General features: G+C 36.2%; 1 protein-coding gene across 1 annotated transcript; it reads left to right on the forward strand.

The window, feature by feature from the left end:
• Positions 1-864: 864 nt before the first annotated feature.
• LOC123534691 (protein dispatched homolog 1-like) lies at positions 865-24,205 on the forward strand. The gene is made up of 10 exons (XM_045317037.2): positions 865-1,119; positions 5,484-7,426; positions 7,692-7,922; positions 10,691-10,816; positions 11,589-11,720; positions 12,525-12,648; positions 12,957-13,084; positions 16,751-16,831; positions 17,740-17,910; positions 18,193-24,205. The coding sequence occupies exons 1-10, from the start codon at positions 984-986 to the stop codon at positions 18,586-18,588; spliced, it is 3,468 nt and encodes a 1,155-aa protein (XP_045172972.2). The 5' UTR covers positions 865-983; the 3' UTR covers positions 18,589-24,205.
• The last annotated feature ends 436 nt before the right edge of the window (positions 24,206-24,641 follow it).

Raw genomic sequence — 24,641 nt, forward strand, 5'->3', positions numbered from 1 at the left:
CAACTTTATCATAATCAACTTAACTAAGTCCGCCCGCTTAGCTCAGTAGGTAAGAGCGTTGGTCTACGGATCACGGGATCGCGAGTTCGATCCTCGGGCGGGGCGCGTGTTCTCCGTGACTATTTTATAAACGACATTGTGTCTGAAATCATTGGTCCTCCACCTCTGATTCATGTGGGGAAGTTGGCAGTTACTTGCGGAGAACAGGTTTGTACTGGTACAGAATCCAGGAACACTGGTTAGGTTAACTGCCCGCCGTTCCATGACTGAAATACTGTTGAAAAACGGCGTTAAACCCAAAACAAACAAACAAACAAACTTAACTAACATTTGGAATTTTAACTATACAATTGAAAGAGAACGTAATAGCACAGTGACCATAAAATTAATTTCCGTCAAATACATGCATGTAAGTTATCATATATATGTATACGTATTAATAAATAGTCAAGTAAACTAGACACAGACCTATTTCTATTCAAAGTATTGTAAGTACAATCTACCGTTTAAAATACACATATCATTAACCGGTTTCTGTATTAATAATTGCCCCTGTGACGTAAGCCGGTCTATCAACAACAAATCAATAGCTTAAAATTGTTCTTCCCTAAGAAAAATAGTTCAGTTTTGCCCTTTAAATGTTGTTGAAAATAGTAATTTTAGTGCGTCTATTAAAGTTATGTGCAGTTTGAGACACACTCGTCCAGAACGATCGTGATAATGACACAAATCACTTCATACGCGATATCGAGGGATTGTGAGTAAAAAAAATACTATGACAACACTTTTGTATTGATTTGCAAAGCCTGAATAATCGGAAATTGTAATTTATGTTAAATACGTGTGTATGTACCTGATGTGTGTGGTTGTTTAACGTAAGTAATCCGTCATAATTACTTATTTTGCCATGCTTAATTGTGCACGATAAAGTCCTGGTGAAACAGATATAACATTGCTTTTGTGTTTGAATATTTAATTGAGCTATGGATATAGACTGGAGTCAGGAACAGAAAGATGCACGAGCGGAGTTGGAAGCAATTGGACGTCAGCAGAAGAGAAGAGACGCCCAGCCTCTCCTGCTCTGTCGGTTCATCACACGCTGGCCGGTGAAAGCATTCTGTAAGTTTTTTTTCTTATATATGTGTGTGTTTTAGTAATAAATTCTACACAATGAACAACCATTTCAAAAATATAGGCTTTCAGCGTTTCAGTTTAAGGTAGTACTGCGCTATATTTTCTTACTGGAAGCGATGACTTTGCGTCATTTATCCTGATAGCCTAGAATAAACCCTGGAACTGGCATGTGGTAACGATAAAAAGCATGAAACTAACAAATGGCAACTCTCGTGTACACTGAGCAACTGTTAGCACTACCCTTCTAAAATTTAAATATGACAAAAAAAAGTAGTTTAGACGCGGAATAATTACAACTAGAACTGTCACAGGAGTGACGAATAATACCCCACACAATACGGTCTTGTCACAGAAGTATGGCAACCATAAGAAAGAAATGGCCACAAGAAGGTGCAATTTTTAAAAGTAATAAAAAAAATGGTGTTTATGGCCAAAGTTGATTTTGGCATGTATCATATGATGTTACACCTGTGTACCAAACATTATCTGTCAAGCCTTTCAGGGGTTATTGTCCGGAAACCATGAGTTTGGCAAATTTTAAGTTGGATAGGTCCCATAACTAGGTAAAAAAATTGGTGGTCTGTAGCCAAAGTCAAACTTGACCTGTATTTTGTAATGTTGTAATGTTACACCTGTATACCAAAATTTATTTAAATCTGTCAAGCCTTTCATGGGTTGTTGCCTGGAAACCATGAGTGTTGAAAACAGGTTAGAAACTAACAGTGTCCCGGGGGCCCGAGGATCCCAAATATTTGCGGAGGAAAACCTACCTGTAAAAGATGAAGTTTCGCCTGGATACCTGTTATTCTTAGTCAGTGATAAATGAAAATAAAGATAAATATCTGTTTGGAAAATTGTGTAAGATATATTGTAAGATATTTTGCTAATAAACAGTTAAATATGTATGTACCTAAGGTGGAAAGTTAGAGTCAGTCCTGAATGATACTTATAGAATGCACATGCATGTAAAGCATCTATGTGATATAAACTTGAAATAAGAACTACGTCAAAAATTAGTAGTTTGTAGCCAAAGTCGAACTTGACTGTATTTTATGACGTTGCACCCGTGTACCAAAAATATTTAAATCTGTCAAACCTTTCATGAATTATTGTCCGGAAACCATGAAAACCAACGGACCGACCGGCCAACCGACCAACAAGCTCACTCCTGTATACACCCCCCCCCCCCCCACACACACCCAAAAAAAACAAAAACAAAAAAACGTTTGTGGGGGGTATAATAATGTCAGCAGTTTGGAATTTAATTTAAATGTTGTTTTTTGATTTATTTGTTTTTGTTTTTTTACCGTGGGTAAATACCTACAAATTAAGCGCATACACCTTACCATTTCTTAACATTTTCTATGACAGTATGATAGAAAAAAAAACTGTAAATTTTCTCCGAGGAGAAGTGTTTGCACTACAGATGTTTTCTTTTCGCGAAAATATCGTCAAAATTATGATTTCTCATTGACTCATAATATCAAACATTTTTTAACAAGTTTAGGTCTATTTTTGTTTGATATAGGTTCAGCATGAAAAAAATAACACCAAACACACGACTAATCAATACATTTTAAAAAATAAACGTAGTTATTGGCCTCCTTTGAGTTCTTTAGAATAATATACACTTATTGAATGTCAAAACTATTGCCCGAAGACCGAAGGACCCAGGATCAGTGGTTTTGACAATGTACCGGCATATGTTGAAAATAGCCCGGCCATATAGCACTAACTATTGACTGGCCATTTATATATAAAGGGTCATGTAATAATGTATAATGTTAATATTATCACTGACAAACAGACTGGGTGAATCCAAGGTTTTGAACTGCTGGACTGTGTACCATAACAGTTTGAGTAGCAGCATTCTAAAAGGACTGTTTGACTGGTTGCTGGATATTTTTTTTATTTTATGTTAGTTATACCTAAAATATCTCAATATTACTTAATTTGACATTTATTGCCTCCATTTCAGATGTCATTTTGATAACTGGTTCGGCATTTCCCTCACTAATACAAAAATATTTCGCTCTTACGATTACCTACTTAAATAAATACATTTACAGATTTGGTAATTGAGATATTTTTTATTTGATACATTCTTTAAAAAAGTCAGTCAAGTATGAAACATGGGACAAAAAAAACACGAAAGGGGAAAAAGCAGAACACTGAAGATTTATAACAGTCACGTTTTTGAACAGTTTTAAAATTTCCATTTTAACACAAAAAAAAAATGAAAGATAAAATAAAATCTTGAAAATCAGCAAGAAATTTCAATTGGTAATGTGTCAGTCACACTACACCGTAAAGCGTTAACGGACGCCAAAAGTATAGAAAAATTGCGGCAGAAAGTTATCCGGTGGCGAAAGGTATCCCCCGCTGCTGCTCGTTGCTCTCGCGATCGGTGTAATACCCCAGTCACACATACGGCGCGGATAGCTACGTTTAGGTTAAAGGTCAGTAATACAAATCCTTCTTTGTTTCATATAAAAAACGACAACTTCAGGTCGTCTTTACGTATCTTTAGAGAACATCACTTTTTCCTACACCTATTTTTCATGAAAGTTCTATCACAAATTAACGAAAAAATGAAAAGAAAATAGGGGGTTATGTAGTTCCTAGTGAAATGCCAGTCAGTTGTGGTCTGCTACCCTAAAAATGGCGCATATTTGCTCTCGTCCGCGCAATAAACACCTACTTCCGGTTTCGATCTGCAAAACTTGCCATGTGGGGTGTATGAACATGAAAACCGTCTCATTTCATGCAGTATGTATTCTAGTAGTGAAAATGGTGATTAAAGCACTCGTTCTACACGAATTTGCGCAAAAAAATGGGAAAATTAGGATCTATTTATTATGGAGTTCTTTCGACTACACCACGGAAGCACATTTTCGACCGAATTACTGACCTTATTCCTTTAGCCACGGATAGAAACGTAGTTATCCGTATCGATCCGTAACTGAGCCGTACCTCAAAGTAGTAATCCGTATCGATCCGTATTGACACTTGGTCAAAACGTATTCAAGACGTACTCCAAACTTGCAAGTTTCTCCAACTTTTGAACATGCACAAAAGTTTGAGCGATCCGTAGCCATCTGAGCGTGACTTAGTCCAGCTTGGCCGAAACTTATTCATCCGTAGTTATACTGAAACGTACCTTGCGTAGTTTGACATGATGTCAAAGACAATCGTAATGAAAACGCTGGCTACACGTAGCCCGATTTATATGAAACTTACCGACCCGCTACTAAACCTTTATGCGCACGTACTAATGCTTATTGATTCGTAGCTTAACGTAGTTATCCGAGGCTGTCAGTACTTAAGCGTAGTTCAACGTAGTTCATCGCAGATCCGTCCACGCGCTGGGCAAGTTGTCAGGCGCAGTAAAACGTAGTTCAACGTAGTACGCCTTACCTATCCGTACTTATTCGCGTCCTATATCTTTTTGTTCCCCGTTTCTCACCGATTTTCCCGTACTAAGACTTACTGCTCCGTACTTATCCGTGTCCGCCCCACCACAGACCAATCCCATCCGCACCGTACCTCAACGCACGGACATATCCGTATATGTGACTGTAGCTTAAGGGGCGCATAAAACGCACAATGACCGCAAGATTAACACACATATACAGGACGAACAACGTTCAGTTAACGGATATCACCGTACTAGTAACGGATTTGTACCGCGTAAAACGTAAGCGCAACGCATGAGAAACTGACAAAACGTTCTTGTCAGTTGTCGTCCGTTGAACATACGTTACATCCGTTGCATGTCCGGTAGTAGTCCGGCCGTGAATCAGGTCCACCGGACAAAAACGGATGCGAACCGGACAAGAACGGAAGCGACTCGTACAAGTACAGAATACGCACGAGTAACGAACAAAACGCATATCAGCGCAATGCTACCGTACATCTAACGGACAACTTTGTCCGGTGGTGTACGTTCTAAATTTTGAACATGCTCAAAACCTTCCACCGGATGGAACGAACGTCGCCGGACAAGGAGCGCAGGCGCCGCACAAGAAACAGAAAAGAAATGCATTCGAACGGACACGAACGGATTGAAAATTTTGTTATACGTTTTCGTCCGTTAACGCTATACGGTGTAGTGTGACTGAGACTTTATAAAAAACTGTAGAAAGTTTTGGTTTTAATCGCTAGTTTTCAATTACGTTTGATGCTTATTTAAAGATATAGCTGATCATCCAATTTTGAAATGAAACGTAATTTTTATAAGTTTTCATATTTCATAATGTCATTTTTTTCCAATTTTTAGAATTTTTATTTTTGTATTTTTGAATAAACTCCAACATTTTCTAACATTTATATATATATATATATTTTAGTACTGACTTTGCTTGGGCATCTGTCTATGATTGGAATTTCCGGGATTCTTTATCTGTCCGGGTACGACATCTTGCCTTTATTCTTGGATGACGTCCCGATGCGTCTTGTAGATGAACCGTGGGACGCCAGATGGTTCGCATGGGTAGACAGAACCAAGTATGACGGCTATTACACACGCGGTGGTACAGATGCAGGGTTTCGAACTTCGGAAGACTGGTACAGTGCTATAGACATGTATTTCGAAGATGTTGCAGGAGATAATATTTTCACAAAGGAATCATTGTTGAAAATGAAAGAAATTGAAGACGATTTAATGAATGCGAAAGATTATGGCAAATTTTGCAAATTGGATGCCAAAACACGGCAATGTGTTAAACCATTATCTGTGCTTCGGTACTTTGACGGAACGTTTCTAAATATAAACTCTGCTTTTGATGACGAAAACTATGACAATATTAAAGGAGTACTGTATGAAGCTTCAACAAACAACGCGACGAGGAACGAATTTCGGTTCTTTCTTGCTAATAAACACGAGGTTTCTCAGAACGGAGTTAAGACCAAGATGACACGGTCAATTTTTTCGTTCGGAATACCGCACGAGACATTTAGTTCTACTGATTTAAAAATGGAAGCAGAAATATACGCCGGGGAAAACATGATACCTGTTCTTGAAAAATATGATGAAGTGGATGAATTTAAATTTTCGTACCGTTCCGAAGCCTTGTGGATGTACAGTGCCAGGAACCAAGCAATGAAAGACGTACTGTGGGCGGGGGCCAGTATGACTTTTATATTTCTTGTTATACTGCTACACACCAGGTCACTATGGATAGCAGGATTTGCAATTCTGAGCATATTTGCTAGTTTCTTTACAGGGAACTTGATATATAACCTTGTCATTCGTTTCGAATACATTGGCTACTTTCATATTCTGTCGTTATTCATTATTCTCGGAATAGGGGCCGACAATGTGTTTGTGTTTTATGATATATGGCGGAATACAGCATGCGATGAATATCTGTCCGTGGCTCATAGATTGTCAGACTGTTATAAAAGGTCGGTTTTCAGTATGCTGATTACCTCCCTTACCACAGCCGTGGCCTTTCTATCCAGCGCAATCACACCCTTGCTGGGAACCAGATCGTTTGGTGTGTTTTCAGCACTAGTTGTTGTGGTGAACTATCTGTCAGTCATACTCTATTTCCCGACAGTAGTTATTATGTATCACACTTACTTTGAAAATGCCACATGGCCGTGTTGTTACCCTTGTCTAAAGCGCACTGATAAAGAATCAGCAGACGACAATCAGAACAACAAGAAAGACTCCTCCAATCACATCAACAAGAAAACCCGTGCTATACCAGATGGTGAATCAAATATAACGGAGGAAGATCCTGCAGACGAAATATTCGCTTCGAGACTAAATCCGGTGTATGAGCCCGATGACCCTGTAAATACAGAATCTCATTGGTCGAAATATTTTAACTATTCTGTCGCAAAAATTGAAAGCTCAACAGTGTATTCTAATGGTAGACCTCAAAAATATGGATATCAGTTGTATGAAGGAAATCCAAGAAACGGTCGTTGGAGGCCAGTGAGCAATGATCCTATGTACGCAAACAACTGTCAGTATCCTCATGAACATCCTTCACAGCCTGAAAGAAATGGTGATGTACAAAAGAAAAGTGCTCCAAAGCACGACGTTTTCCCGGAGAGACAAAACCATAAACTTAACCAGACATTACCTGAAAACGATGACTCCAACACTAGACAAATAAACCGAAAGCGGAAAAAGAAGTCACCATTTGTTCGTTTCTTCCGGAATTACTATTTCCGGTTTGTTACGCACAAGTTTGCAAGATGGCTGATACTTCTGATACTAGCAGGAGTGTTGGCTTTCTTCATATACCAGGCGTCTAAGATTGAACCTGATAAGGAACTGGTAAGAATATTAATTGTTAGTTTCTATCAAATGAATAAAAGTAGTTGTAATGACAGTCAAAAATATATGTTTGCTTTTGAAATAAAAATTAAAACCTTTATCTACTGCTCTAACCAAATGAACGACAATCGATACATGACAAACTTTCATAATTATACTTTTAGCTATTTTTTTTTAGCTTTTCGTCTTTAATATTCAAATATTTCTATAAATCAGTTTCAAGCACTGCCAAACGACAATTCATTAAAATCAAATCTTGTTTCAGTTCAATGTATTACCAGACGACCACCCCTACATGAGTGCCTACAGGCATAAACTGTACTCGTTCGTGACCAGCTTCGGACAAGGAAACGCATTATTGTCTGTTCATCTTCTGTTCGGTGTGAAACCAAACGACATATCAGTCTGTCACTTCTCAGACCCCGTATGCTTTGGAAAGCAAGGATGGGATCCAAACTTTAATCCAAACACTGACGAGGCCCAAAAGGCATTGCTAGTACGTTTTTTTTTCCTACTAAGTTAAAGTATTTAGAGGATTGAATTATTGCGTTAATTCTACTTTTTTGAACAATTTACTTTCATATTCACACCAGATAAGATTTCGGCTTCTCCAGAGGCCATTGTCGTGGAGTGATTAAAGTTGCTGAACCATTTTTCCCTCGTCTCTGTGGTTCTAGAACGGCTCGAATCGTCATACGAGAAAGCATCTGCTGGAAGGTTCGAGAGGCTGATGGTTCTTACCCAGGTGCCCGCACGTGCCTGAAATAATGTCCGGAATGGCACCTTGAGTCTTTTTGTGCCATTTAAAATGAAAAATTCCTATTCCATATGGATTGTTTTTCTATTACTTAAAGCTTTAACATAATTGACATAGACATAACTGGACATTGATCGGCTTGCTGATAACATTTGAGTTTTCAAAAAAATTGAAAGTACGTTTCAACATTCTACGGAGTCGGAAAAGGCGAATATATCTTCTCCTTAATGTTTAGCCTGACATTTGAAGAAAAAAATCAAACAACACCAAATCATATTTAAAATGAGAGTTGAACAGCATATAAAACATGTATATTACTCTATAAAACAATTTTCAGTATGCTGATATATACTTTGAATTCCGGAAAAGGGCTGCATAAAGGGGCTACGCTTTCGGACAGTTCAACACCTTTACTTGAAAAGCCCACCATTTTCAAAGAACCGTGTACCTTCGTTTTGACGCATTTTCAATAATGTGCAGTGCTGAAATATCACATAAATGGGTTGAACATGGTTTTCAGCAATTGTTTATTTTTATTTCTTACAAATGACATTCATTTTTAAAGGGTGGGGGGGGGGGACTTTTTCAGAATTACGGGACAGTACGGCAGAACATGTAATGGTCATCGTTTACAATATTTCTGTGTTTTCATGATATACGTCTAAACCTTGATGTAAAAATTTCTCATAATTGACAGAATCGTGGTCCGGGCAAAAATATGGACATTGGAGCTATATGGCCCTTGGTCTGATGCGCATCTAGTCTTTATGTTACAGTTAACTTTATATCATTTTTAAACCGCTTGACGAAAGATCTATAGTCTGGAACTAAGAAATATCAGACATCTAAATGGGTCTACTGATTAGTTTCAAATTAAAGTTATAGTATACAAAAAATACGAAGCCGTGCATTAAATGGATTTATTGAAAGACAAACACCTGTGTGAGATTATTGCTGTAATATTTTAAGAGCTATAAAATACCTATAGATCGACATGGACAAATGATTTTATTGCATTCAGTATTAAAACTAAAGCGACCTACTTTAAATATGATCTTTTCACGCTCTGTCACATTTGATTGATCTTCCAGGATGTATGTTAAATGTTGTTGGGTTATTAAAACGGACCGGATAAACTTTTCAAGCCTTTATAGTTGAGGAATGCACTAGGTGGCCCCTCAAGCATTATAACAGACACGGACGGGCACCTGGGAGGAACCACGCATCTTTCGCATATCGGCATGATGACCTCTTCACACGAATACGTTAAAAGACAAAGAGATAATAAGTTATAGGAACATTTCAATGCCTGTCCTCTCGTCTTTTAATTCTTTTGGAATAATTTAAATTTGCACATTACAAGTATACACGTTTTTCTACCTTGATGTTTAAACATATTCACAATAGCTTGCTATTCTTTCAGACCAGACTGCAAGTAGTTTTGTTCCTAACGCCTTAATTTACAACACCCCGGTTGACCCATGGTTGTTCTTTGAAACACAGAAAGCTTGCAAACATATCTTTCCTGTCCTTTATATTATCAGATTTGGATAAAATGAGACTGCGACATTCGTTAGCACCGGTAACCATCACTTTTTCCTGAAATAGAACCAGCTACTAACATCTAAGGTTATACCTAATCATAATTATGTCGTTTTTAGCTCGACTATACGAAGTATAAGGAGAGCTATCCTACTCGACCCGGCTTCGGCGTCGGCGTCTTTCCGCGTCCCCACCTTGATTAAAAGTTTTTTTACACTTTCTCTTTTTTCTACTTATCTCTGTAACTACTTCATGGATTTGATTCAAACTTAACTTAAATAGTTATTCCTCATCATCGCCCACATCATCTGACCTAAGGGCCATAACTCTGGTACCAATCTCTCATGATTTATCCCCCTTTTCACTTATTTTTCATGAATTGTTTCCCCCTTTTACTTAGAATTTCAGGTTAAAGTTTTGATGCACTTTCACTCTATCACTGTTATTACTGAATGGATCTGATTCAAACTTAAAATAATGGTTCAACATCATCACCCACATCATATGACACAAGGTGCATAACTCTGGCACAATTTTTTCATGAATTAAGCCCCCTTTTACTTAGAATTTAAGGTTAATTTTGATGCATTTTCACTATATCTCAGTTATTATGAAATGCATATTTAATTTAAACTTAAAGTAGTTGTTCCACATCGTCACCCACATCATATGACACAAGGTGCATAACTTTTGCACCAATATTTAATGAAGTATGCCCCGTTTTTGCTTAGAATATACTTATTTAGTGTTTTGATACACTTTATCTTTACCTCTCTTATTACTTAATATTTTTGACTCGGGCTATTGTGCAATATCTTCATCCATCATTGAAGTCACTCCAGTGACAGCTCCAGTTTCCTCAGATGTGCCCAGTTTCACTATCCAGCATCGAAATAGTCGAGCGCGCTGTCTCCTGTGACAGCTCTTGTTTCTTCACGAACTCGTGTACACGTCAATCTTTTTAGGGATTATGCGAGACATTACGAACTATTTCCAGTGAGGAAGCGGACGAATTGCACATTCAGAAAAATTCTATCACTGGAAAATACAACATCAAATGTTTCATGGACAATCTGCAAGCATTTCTAGAGGTAATATTTGATGACATATTTACTAGCTCTATTTGTCCTTTGTATCTCTTTTTGTCGACATTTGCCTGTGTCTTGTACATCAAACGGGCCCTCAAGATGACTTTTGTTTGACGCTTTACTATAATAGCTAAAATGAGGCGAATCTTTCCAAGACGGGTTGCTGTAGCAAACAAAAGGAATATTTTATAAAACTGTACTTTGAAACCGAATATATTGAGTTTAAATGATTTCGCATAAATTAGTCTTACTAAAACAACTAAAATGTTATTTGATAAGCCCAAACTCTTCCATCAGGAAATAGGAAGATCACATACAGTATCGTTATAAACATGATAAAAAAGAACATAAAAAAACTTCCAGTCATCATTAGATGACCCTAAACCGATAGATTAAACCAATAACGGTTACGAACATTCGCTTAAAGTATGAACTCGGTTTTCACAGTTTCCCTATTTCGAAAACTTTAATAAACATTTCTATCGAGTAGTAAAACATGTTGGTACTACAGGTTGCTTTGACAATGTGATTTTGTGTGCGCTTTTTTCTGGACAGTTCGACTTCTTTCTGTGAAATTTCGTAACATTTACAAGTGAATCCTTCTGCAGTTATTTTCGGGAACAGGAGACAAATTGCTTTTAAAACCGTGACGTTGTTAGGACAAAGGACAACGTTTTTCCTGGAAACTTTCAAATTTACAACTCGCGTATCGTAGGCCTGCATATATTTGTAACAAAATATATCTGTATTTAATTCTCCCCAAAATCCCTTATAGGAGGAATCTCAGAGAGATGGTGCAAACTGGAGTCTACCGTTCACCAAAGAGAAAGTTGACAGTTTTACCGCCACAAGACCTCAGTTCTTCAACGCCAGTGTTTTCTCAGCCGAATACAATAACAATCTAGAAGTAAGTGAAAATGTACCAGAATAACATGTTCCCTCTTTTTTCCTTTTAATATGGATGCATTTTTTATCATTAAATTAGTCGGTGTTTACTACTACGCTGTGAATACCTGTTTTAAGGACGTTGATGTCATTAATATACTTTAGGTTCTTTAAGATTGTCATATACGCTTAGAGACCAGCAATTCTTTTCCAGTAGACTTCCATGATAACATTATGGCGTGTACGGCCTTCCATCGGCGGAAACTTTATATCTAAATAAACTTGTTTCTTAGAAACTATCTTAGTTCCACAAAAATAACGGCCGAAAAACATATGAATTATGAGGCCCTGATGGAAACCCCGTTCATTATCCCGTAAATGGTATAATAGGGGTCGGAGAGCCATCAACCTATTGGCTTTACAATATGATTTATATATACATTGTACATGTATATTGAATTTCAGCAAAATATATATTCATATACATGCACAGTAAATGCTCAATATTAATTCCTAGTCAGTCTGATATTTAAAAAATATTGGGTATTCGGAAATGGATCTCAAAAAGGTTCCTGAAAAATGTACAAGGCTACTAACCAAACAAAATGAAAAAAAAAGGGGAAAATTAAGAATGAATAAGTGATACTTTACTAGAGTATTTATGATGTGAACGATACGGCCCCGTTGACATCTTTGGCATGGCGTGTTATTGGTGCTCTTTGCTTCCTGGAAATCTATCCTAACCTTTTATTTTTTTTTCTATTTAATTCTTTAAACATGTCGTAAGGGTTCGTGTTTATCAAATTTTAAAACATGTTCTTTTTAGATTCCAATATCATACTGGCTGACCAACAGATACACCGGGGATTACACAAACGATTTCAAAATATTTGACTCTTTGATCGGGGAGGAACTTGGACCCTTCAGTTCAAGTGTCAACAATAATAAAGGTTCTAGGCGTACAATTTATTTCGTTATCTTTATTTCTTGGTCACTGTAGAATTCATATAACTGATTTTTCTTTTTCCATTTTTTGTAAGGGAGATACATATTAAATATATGTATATAAATATATGTAACTGCTTGCAACCCTTTGATATAGGGACATGTTTTGAATGGGAGAGTACGGATGCATTTAGAGTTTATAAGCATAAGTTAAATCCAGTGCTGTTGCAAATTGTCTGAAAAGTCTTTAATGGAAAAATCATATCAAAAACGGTTGACAGAACTATATTAGATTTGATATTTTAATCTACAGATTTCATGTATGGAAACAATTTGAAGTTTGTAGCAGTTTCTGTGGGTACGGACATACAGGCAATGCTTCTTGGTTACGAAGATGGGGACATTATAATGGAAAAATGGGAACAATTTCTAAACGCACAGGTAGTGATTTCTCGCATCATAACAAATTACATTTTGGTATCTTTACTTGTCTTACTGATATGTATGAAAATGCGACTTATTTTTTTGCACTTTTAGTTCGAATTTTACATACTTTCATCATTCAAAATGCATCACTATAGGAGTGTGACAATACTGAATTAGAACAGTTTGACATGTTTCTACTCTGACAGTTATGTTCATTAATTAATCATTCAGTGCATAATTCGTATGTTATAGTGCATAATATTTAAATACCTTTCACTGAGCGAAATTTCATGGTTGGCGTAGCAAAACAGTTTTCTACTTTTTGTCAATTGTTTTCAATGATTTTTAAAAAATTGTTCCGAGCACAAAGTAAACAAGGTGAGCTTTGTGATCGGCTAGTGTCCGTCATCGTCCGTCAGCAAAAGTTTTACTGTTCACAGAAAAAGTATTGGCTTAATCTTAATGAAACTCTGTCAAAATATTTCCCTTTGTAAACTCTCAGGGTCATCTGGAATAAAAAACAAGGTCACTAGGTCAAATAATTAAAAACATCATTTTTAACATTGTAGAGGTCACTTGTTTTAGGCCTACCTGATTTTCCTAATAATTTGTCAAAGCCACTAGGTTAAATCATGAATACATATTATTAAGATGTAAGAGGTCACATTGTCTGTATAATCTTCATAAAAATTGTTTGTTTGTCTTTACATATGTAACATGTTCTTCCTGATCTTTATGAATCTGAGCAAAATGTTATTAACCTTTACCCTGCTAAATTTTTAAAATGGACTGGTCTATCATTAACTTTGGGCAGTACCATTTATTATCCAAAAGGGGTGTACACTGAAAACTTACTTACTGACTGAATAGCGAACAGTGCAGACCATGATCTGACTGCACGGATGTGCAGGGATCTTGGTCTGCCCTGGTCACAAAGGCAGAATCACTTGCCACCAGCAGGCTAAGGTTAATAAGAGTGTAAGTCCAGTTTTATTCTAGGTCGTCTGAAGTCAAAAACTAGGTCACAATGTCAAATTATAGCAAAATGCCCCAGAAGATAAATTTTGTATCTAATGTTAATGAAACTTTGGTATGTAGCATCATCTATTGGTCCTTTACCAAGTTCGCTAAATTTGTCCCCCTAGGGTCAAATATTGCCCCGCCCAGGCACAGGTCACATGATTTATATAGATTTGTATAGGAATTTTTTTTAAAAATCTTCATGTCTGAAACCTCAAGACCAAGGCCTTTGATGTTTGTATGTAGCATTGTCTTATGGTCCTATACCAAGATTTTCAAATTATTACCCCGGGTTGAAAAGAGGCTCTTCCCTGGGGGTTTATAGTTTTACATATACTTATATAGGAACAACTTTAAAAATATTCTTGTTTGAAACTGGAAGGCCTAGGCTTTTGATATTTGGTATGTTGCATTGCCTAGTAGTCCTCTACTAAGATTATTCAAATAATGCCCCTTAGGTGAAAAGAGGCCCCACCGAGGGTGTCCCAAGTTTTACATAGACTTATATAGGAATTTAAAAAAAATTAATTCTTGTCTGAAAGTTCAAGGCCTATGCCTTTGATAATTGGTATGTATCATTGCCTAGTTGGTTTCTAACAAGATTGTTCGAATTATGCCCCTTGGGTGAAAAGAGGCCCGCCCCGACCTACTTTCTTGTTTTTTAAGATACAGCCTTGAAATTTAGATGACATGTACAGTTTTGCACACTGACCTTAAAACTGACTTTCAGTGACCATGAATATGACCTACTGACCTACTTTCTTAACATTTTAGCATCAGTTTGACATTTGATACATGTAGCTCATATTACTCAGGTGAGCGGTCCAGGGTCATTATGACCCTCTTGTTATTTCTTACAAATGACATTCATTTTTATTACCCCAGTCACACATACGGCGCGGATAGTTACGTCTAGCCACGGATAGAAACGTAGTAATCCGTATCGATCCGTACGTGAGCCGTACCTCAAAGTAGTAATCCGTATCAACACTTGGTCAAAACGTATTCAAGACTTATCCCAAACTTGCAAGTTTCTCCAACTTCTGAACATTTTTCAAAAGCGATTTTCAAAAGTAACATGATCAGTATTTTACGCAAAGTTGTCGCATTGGCGTTTGTAAAACATTCTGCATTGAAACCATTTTTGCACTGAAGTCGCTAGTTTTACGTTATAAAGAGCTCTTTTGAAAAGAAAACCCTCATTTTCACGTACCATGATTCGTTTCACGTCTGGAGTGAGCCTCTGATAAATGAGAGTGTAAAATTCTAAGATTTGGAAAAAGGTATATCAGAAAAAATACGCAAACTAAGCTATGTTGTGATTTGGGGGTAGGGGTAGCGTAATGTAATTTTACGTGAAAATGAATTCGGTGTTCCTTCAATCGACAGAAAATAAAGTTTTCATCATCATGTTAGTTTTTTTCCTCAAATTCTATCGTTTGGGTTTTACATGAGACAAGATTAAAGCAAACTTTTTATTCAAAACTCAACGTCATATTTGTCGCTTTGACGGCACTTTAACGTGAATATCGACTTGATCGTTAAAATGATATCCACAAATTATACGCCATTTTAAAGACATTTGTAAGTGAAAATATGATGAGTAACAAGCAAATCGATAATTGTTGAATGAATAGAGCGATTTTTACGAAAACAGTCTGACGGACGTGAAATCATGATGCATAAAAAATGGACGTCAGTGGTTGTGTTTGAAGGTTTGCGGAGAACAAAGTTACAGAAATATCAAAAAAGTAAAATACGCATTATATGAGGAATATGCTGAATTTTATATTAAACAAAATGTCGTAACGGAACCAAATATCTTCTCTACCTTAATTATTCTTGACCAGTCTCACATTCCACTTCCGCTGCAGAAACATCATAATGTTAAAAGTCCTCAGTTTTTCCTGTATGCGTAATCAAAACAAGGCCGTTCTTGGAGTCTCCTCTAGAATAAAAATTTTAACTTCTGTCATGTAGGATGTCTTTTCCTATTGTCCATTACGTATGTATGAAGTTGCACGGTTGTCTGACAAAACATGCTATGATATTTAAAGAAGAAGTGAACTGATTTCTTGAATACATATAGTGCATTTTAGCTGGGATTTTTCAAACGAGTAATATACATTTGTATTACAATTTTAGTTTGAATTTTTACAGAATCCGATACATATTATAACTGACTTTAGTAGAGGTTTTCTGTTCTGAGTTACTCAGTGCGTAAATATAGTGTAATAGTGGCGGTGTTAATCATCGAAACTCATATCTGATGTTAGATGATAGGTGTTTAAGTTATATCTCAGAACACTTTTGTATGAGGGATTTTTAATTTTGGTAGGATTAACATTACTTTTTGTATGTTTTATCTGTAAATATATTCGAGTGCAGGAATCCGAGAACCCCACATATTTAATTTAAGGTGATAAGTTAATCTTTTTTGGATAACGCATTATAATGCATTGCATAAGTTAACTTCAACTTTCCTTTTAACTGAAACATATATTGTCAATAATACGAATCTATCTTTACGTCTTTTGTACTTCTATAAATTATTGACACATTGCGTATATCGATGCTATTGTGCATGTTTTTACTGATGTCTGTAAATGAATGAGACTCTGACAATATATACAAGAAGAAAAAATAACATTCATATTTCAGCTAGATAAAATGCCTAAAGAACTGAAGACTGGCTTTCAGATGTCCTCACACGAACGTTGGGTGTGGATAACAAGACAAAGGGTAAGCTACTCCTTCTTGTTTGTATAAAGGGAAAACATTTCTATCAAACTTTACATTTACTTTTCACATCTTCATGAAAGTCAAAATACGACAACATTAAACTTGCCTATATGTTCGTGAAAGTTACGATTATTCTATAATATTCTTTAAAAACCGTAGCCATTTGGATTTCATGGCAGTGAAAAAAAAAGAATGCCACAATTCAGAATTGAAATCGAGGGTCACATTGACCAAAGTTTAGTTAGCTCATTTACAAACCATTTGGAGATCACAAACATTAAGTTTTCTTTTGTAATTTTTGCAAGTTTGCATGGATTACAAGTATGCTGGGAGCCCGTCAATTATTCTGGCTTCAAGGCCGGATAGAGCATCTAAACGAAACGAAAAATAAGACTTTGATATAACTTCAACATACAATAGAAAGATACTCATTCAGAATAAAAAAGGGTTTGTAGATGTTTAGTGTCACATACTTCAAAATCATCCTATTTAGTACCGTTATTTGTTCAGTTTGTAAACTATCATCACCAGCCCATTGGGTCCGGCGTTAAGTAAAAATAAAGCATCTAAACATTTCGCGTTGTCACTGGTGGCTTGAAAAGTATTTTCACATTCTAATAACTTTAAACCATGTCTTTTTCCTCCTTAAATATTTCACAGCTCTTCGATATCGATATTTACTTGTGTTTAGACCGTTGATACAATATGACATTAACAAACATTGTGTGTAGCTTCAAGATATGATATTTTGCGTTTGTTCAAACTCCTTTGTTTCCCAGATTGTTTCACAGATTGTTTCGAAGATTGATGATACAAAATGTATATCAAAAGATATTTTCAGTTATAGCTGTGTATTGTTCATTTGTATTTTGTTTAATATTTGATAATATCTGGACTTTTATTTTCAGTTACTTGTAAATAATGCTATCTACGGCATCGTTATTGGGCTGTGTCTCGCCTGTCCCATTTTGATCATTGCTACTGGGAACTTGATCACCGGACTACTTGCTACATTTTCCCTGTGCTGTACTACTGTATGCGTGGTGGGGGTTATTGTGTTAGGAGGCTGGAAACTTGGGGTACGTACTTTAAATTGCTTAAGAGTGCATAGCATTGTCACTAGTCTTATTCTCTAAAAGAAATATTTTGACACTTTTTTGATTACCCAAAGTATTTCAAACAGTAAGGATAATAAAAACCAATTTGAAATAACTCCAAACTGTCTTTCTGAAGCAGAGATCAATGTGAATAGGAGACAAAGTTCGGGAAACTTTGTCGAAATATGGCATGAAATAAATGAGCAGAATATAAAACATTTTCTCTGGGCAGTTTTAACTATGTCTTTGTATTTGTATTTATAGATGATCGAGGCGATGAATATGTGTATGGTAGTAGGGTTATCTGTGGACTATGTTGTTCATCTTGCGGAGGGATACACGCTCTCGCTACATCACGATCGGCTGTCGCGTGTTCGAGATATGCTGGATTTAATGGCGGTATCTGTATTTTTTGGAGCCTGCACAACCATTGGAGCATCAATTTTTATGTTATTCACAGTTCTTTCGTTCTTTTCACAATTTGCAACATTTCTACTTTCAACCATAGGATTTTCATTGTTGTTTTCAATGGGACTTTTTGTTACGCTTCTCGGGATTTTTGGACCGGAAGGAGAGACAGGAAATGTAATAGCTATTTTCAGACGAATTTGTGGTCAGAGAAAACAGCGTCGTCGCAGCAGAAGAGAACTTGGAAAATAGCAAACCTGTTATTTAGGAGAAATCCATCTCAATAATATTATCATACGGACCCTACTTGCATACCAGACGGTGATTTCTTGTGATTTCACTGGTGCTTACACCTCGGGGTGTAAGATGACTCGATCTCTTCCTATATATAACGTATTACAAACTGCATTTATGTAGAAAATATACGTAGTAATTTATATTTTATTCAGTCATAAAACGGAATAAAATCAAATACCTTGTTCCTTATAGCATATTTCTCAATTCACAAAACGTTATTTTATCAAAAAATACATAACGTTAAGCTGCAAGTGATGAAACAAAACTGGTACTAAACATTGCTATTTGTCTTTGAAACATCATGACGTCTTTCCTGCTTCCGGACGTTGATTTCCCGCGCTTTGTTCAAATACGCTGCTATAAGGCAATAGTTATGTAAAGGAAGTCGTTCGTTTGATTGTATTACTACAATTATTTCTTGAATATGTTATGCAAGAAAAAGATTCTTTCACTGGCTGAAGGTGCAGATGGTAATATCCGGCTCTCGGGTAGCTGTTTTTACGCGGTAACTCGGCAGATCCTCGTTACCGCCGTAAACAGTTACCCTTGGACCGGATATTCCAATATGCACGTACAACCAGTGAAAGAATCTTTTAATCTTGTACCCTCATGGTGCTCGATTCTATTAGAAAATCGTGTATATATTTTAAGCCATCGTAGCAGTGATTAACCGTACTTCAAAACGTCTTTTTAATGTCTTTTTTGCCTTATATATCAGACGTGTTGCCAAAACTAACATTACTCAGACCAGGATGAATCTTTTAAATCTGTGTTTCCTTATACATAATTATACAAATGTATTTTGCTGATGGTAACTTACTGGCGCAAAGAAAAATCAAGAAAAAATGTGCACGAATGCAGTACAACGTTTACCTAAATAACATAGAAATCACGTTGCGAGAGTATGCCCATGCTTACTAGATATCATTGGTGAAATATTGTGTAACTGTCTTTGTTATTGTAGGAACTTTATCCCTTACCCTGCTAAATTTAGATAATGAACTTGTCCATCTTTCAATTTGGACAGTACCATTAGCTATTAAAAGGAGTGCGTATCTAAAAGATATTGACTGAATGGCGAACAGTGCCGATCATGATCAGACTGCACGGGTGTGCAGGCTGATCATGATCTACACTGGTCGCAAAGGCAGAATCAATCGTGTCCAGTGTGAGAAGTGTTAAACATGTTAAAAGGGACACACTTCTAGATACAAGCCAAACTTCAAAAATAGTAATTGTATACAAAAGAGTTAAAAATAAATCAGTTAGAAGTCCATGAAACTATTGTATTAAATACACGGTTGCTGTCTACTCTGTTACACACCAAAATGGTGGCGTAAAATAGTAGGAATTTCGCAACTTTTGGCTTCATTTATATAAATATGATGATGCTGCAAGCTTTTTACAGAAAAAAATATATAAATATATATGTCATGTACACATGCCTAAATACCCCTTCAGACCAGTTCATTGTACCCCCCGACAACAAAGTTGTAAGGGGGAGGAGGGGGTATACTGGTTTCAGGTTGTCTGTCTGTCTGTCCGTCCGTCTGTCTGCATGTCCGTAGACACAATCATGTGCGCACCATTTCTCCTCATCCCCTTGTCACAATTTAATAAAACTTCACACAAGTGATCAGTAACAACAGTAGTTGTGCATGGGGCATGTTAGGTTCTTTCAGAATTTTTTTTGCAGAGTTACGGGACTTTGTTTTTTGTTACTATACTATATACAAAGACACAATCTTGTGCGCACCATCTCTCCTCATCCCCTTGACACAATTTAATGAAACTTCACACAAGTGATCAGTAACAACAGTAGTTGTGCATGGAGCATGTTAGGTTCTTTCAACAACAAAAATTGCAGAGTTATGGGACTTTGTTTCTTGTTAACATACTATGTACATACAGTCTGTATATGCAATCTTGTGCGCGCCTATCTTCCGAACCCCTGCACACAATTTAATGAAACTTCACACAAGTGATCAGTACCAACCCTAGTTGTGCATTGTGCATGTTACGTTCTTTTAGATAAATATTCTGCATAGTTATGGGACTTTGTTTTTTGTTACTATACTGTATATATACATACAGTATATATACATTCAGTCCACATAATTATGCAATCTTGTGTGCGTCAAATTGCAATGTACTGTGTCAGTGCATGCGGGTGGTACATTCATCACCTTTAGTGATAGCTCTAGTTTTCTTTGTGTATATCATACTGACATTCTTATAAGCAGAATTTATTTTATTATGTATTCAATATATGATATCGATTGGTAAGCGTAATACTGGTCCAAGTGACATTGTTCACAGAATCACGTTTTAAGCTCGATGTCCGACGTCTGGCTGTCTGTCAACATTTAGCTTGTGTATGCAATAGAGGCTTTATTTTTCAATTGATCTCCATGAAATTTGGTCAGAATGATTGCCTTGATGAAATCTAGGTCAAGTTCTAATATGGATAATCTTGGATCAAAAACTAGGTCACAAGGTTAAATCAAAGAAAAACCTTGTGTATGCGACAGAGGCTGTATTTTTCAATTGATCTTCATGAAATTTAGTCAGAATAATTGCCTTGATGATATCTAGGTCAAGTTAGAATATGGGTCATTTGGACTAAAAAAGTAGATCATATCAAAGAAAAACCTTGTGTATGCTATAGGGACTGCATTTTATGCCGGATCTTCATGAAATTTGATCAGAATGTTTGCCTGGATGAAATCAAGGCCAAGTTCGAATATGGGACATCTAGGGTCAAAAACTAGGTAACCCAGTCAAACTAAAGAAAAACCTTGTGTACACAATAGGGGCTTCATTTTAAACTGGATATTCATAAAATTTAGTCAGAATGATTGCCTTGATAAAATCTAAGTCAAGTTTGAATATGGGTCAAAAACTAGGTCAATAGGTCAAATAAGAAGAAAACCTTGTGTATGCGATAGAGGCTGTATTTTTCAACTGATCTTCATGAAATTTGTTCAGAATGATTGTGTTGATCAAGTCTAGATCAAGTTTGAATATAGGTCATCTGGGTCAAAAACTAGGTAACTAGGTCAAATCAAAGAACACCCTTGTGTATGCAATATAGACTGCATTTTACACTGGATCTTCATGAAATTTGATCAGTGTTTGTTTGGATGAAATCTAGGTCAAATTCCAATATGGGTCATCTAGGGTCAAAAGCTAGGCCACCCGATCAAATTAAAGAAAAACCTTGTGTATGCAAAAGGGGATGCTTTTTACACTGGATATTCATAAAATGTAGTCAGAATGATTGCCTTGATAAAATTTACGTCAAGTCTGAATATGGATCGTCTGGGGTCAAAAATAAGTTCACTAGGTCAAATCAAAGAAAAACCTTGTGTATGCGATAGATGCTGTACTTTTCAATTAATCTTCATGAAATTTGGTCGGAATAATTGCCTTGATCAAATCTAGAGCAATTTCGAATATAGGTCATCTGGGATCAAAACTAGGTCACTAGGTCAAATCAAACAAAAATATTGTGTATGCAATAGGGACTGCATTTTACACTGGATTTTCATGAAATTAGGTCAGAATGCATATGGTTGCCTTGATGAAATCTAGGTCAGGTTCGAATATGGGTTATTTGTGGTCAAAAACTAGGTCACCTGATCAAATCAAAGAAAAAGCTTTTGTACGCAGTAGGGCTGCATTTTACACTGGATATTCATAAAATTTAATCTTTTTTTTTTTTTTGGTTTAACGCCGTTTTTCAACAGTATTTCAGTCATGTAACAGCGGGAAAATTTAATCTAAATGGCTGCCTGGATGAAATCTAGGTCAGGTCTGAATATGGGTAATCTGGGGTCAAAAACTAGGTCGCAAGGACAAATCAAAGAAAACCTTGTGTATGGGACTGCATTTTACAGTACATCTTCATGAAATTTGATTACAATGTTTGTCTTGATGACCACTAGGTCAATTTTGAATTTGGGTCATGTTGGGTCAAACTTAGGTCATCCTGCCAAATCAAAAGAAAAGCCTGATAACACTTTAGATGCCACGTTTATGACCGTATCTTCATGAAATTTGATCAAAATGTTTATCTTGATGATCTTTGGCCCAACGTCGAATCTGGGTCATCTTGGGAAGCAATAACTAGGTCACCTATTAAATTTAAAGAAAAACCTTGTGTATACAATAGGGGCTGCACTTATTCATTTTAAGTGTATGAAACTTTGTCAGAATGTTTCTCTGCATGAAATCTCAGATTAATTTTTATCTGGGTCACGTGGGTTAAAAACTAGGTCACAAAGCAAATCAAAGAATAAGCTTGTTGACACCATAGGGGCCACATTTTTTATTCTATCTTCATAAAACTTTATCATAAAGTCTTGAATGATTTAGAATCTGGGTCAACTGGGGCCAAAAATTAGGTCACAATGTCAAATCAAAGGAAAAGCTTGTATACACTCTAAGAGGCCACTTTTTTGCTCCAATCATCCCAAAACTTTATCAGAATGTTTGTTTTTATGGAATCTTGGACAAGCACGAATCTGGGTCATGTGTGGTCAAAAAGTAGGTCACTAGGTCGAATCAAAGAAAATACTTGTTTACACTTAAGAGACCACATTTTTGGTCCAATCTTAATGACAATTGGTCAGAATATTTGTTTCCATGAAATCACTAGGTCAAACATGTTTACACTGTTATGGTGTGTTTCTCAGGTGAGCGACCTAGGGCCATCTTGGCCCACTTGTTACATATTTTACAAGGTAAGATCAGATACACAGTAAAAAAAGTCAAGGAAACTCGGCAAAGTCAAGGAATTTGTTTCACAGGAGGCTGAGCCTAAAACGATTATTCCATTTGTAAAATGCAGAAACAATAAAAAGATAAGGCAGTTTCTTCGACTTAGTCTAAAACAAGCATTTGTATAAATATTTCTGTTAGCACTATGATATATAATAGGGTTATTATAACAGTAGCTTGATCTGGGATGCAGTATTCGGCTCGAGTGGATTTTGTCAGATCGGATCTCACGAGGCGCGCAAGCGCCGAGTGTGATCCGACCTTGCAAAATCCACGAGAGCCGAATACAAAGTCCCAGATCTTGCTACTGTTATAATGACCCTTTTATTATATACCTTTACCATTTTGATTCTTGTTTTGTTCTTGAACGAAATCTTCAATGTTTATCGATATTAAATGGAACTTAGTGAAGTTTTTATGTGCGCTATTTATAGAAATGTGTCGGGTCATGCATATTAATGAAAATAGTCCGGCAGCATACAATACGGAAGGTACAATACGGAATTTAAAAGGTACAATACGAAATTTTTGCCTGTCTGTTCATATTTAATTGTGAAATACAAGCCGATTTTTTACAGAATTTATATAGGTATATAATAAATATATTTATTTCACATTTAACAAATTATAGTTTATCTGTTATTAAGTCTGTTTAAAAATATTTTAGAAATCTTATAGAAAAAATAAGACTGCAGAGAATAATTCTGTAAATGTAAGCTCATTTTCTTTCTATTTTCCTGGCACGGTACCATGTTTTATTATATACCTATATAAATTCTGTAAAAAATCGGCTTGTGTTTCACAATTAAATATTAACAGACAGACAAAAATTCCGTATTGTACCTTTTAAATTCCGTATTGTACCTTCCGTATTGTATGCTGCCGGACTATTTTCATTAATATGCATGACCCGACACATTTCTATAAATAGCGCACATAAAAACTTCACTAAGTTCCATTTAATATCGATAAACATTGAAGATTTCGTTCAAGAACAAAACAAGAATCAAAATGGTAAAGGTATATAATAAAAGGGTCATTATAACAGTAGCTAGATCTGGGACTTCGTATTCGGCTCTCGTGGATTTTGCAAGGTCAGATCACACTCGGCGCTTGCGCGCCTCGTGAGATTCGATCTGGCAAAATCCACTCGAGCCGAATACTGCATCCCAGATCAAGCTATTGTTATAATAACCCTATTGTATTTATAAATGACATTATGCCAA

Source organism: Mercenaria mercenaria, chromosome 12 (genome assembly GCF_021730395.1).
Source record: "Mercenaria mercenaria strain notata chromosome 12, MADL_Memer_1, whole genome shotgun sequence".
Classification (NCBI taxonomy): Eukaryota; Metazoa; Mollusca; class Bivalvia; order Venerida; family Veneridae; genus Mercenaria; species Mercenaria mercenaria.

Coding starts and splice junctions, on each gene's coding strand:
- LOC123534691 (XM_045317037.2), top strand. CDS start 984: ATGGATATAGACTGGAGTCAGGAACAGAAAGATGCACGAGCGGAGTTG. Junction 7,923..10,690: donor AGGCCCAAAAGGCATTGCTA/GTACGTTTTTTT, acceptor CAATCTTTTTAG/GGATTATGCGAGACATTACG. Junction 11,721..12,524: donor AATACAATAACAATCTAGAA/GTAAGTGAAAAT, acceptor TGTTCTTTTTAG/ATTCCAATATCATACTGGCT.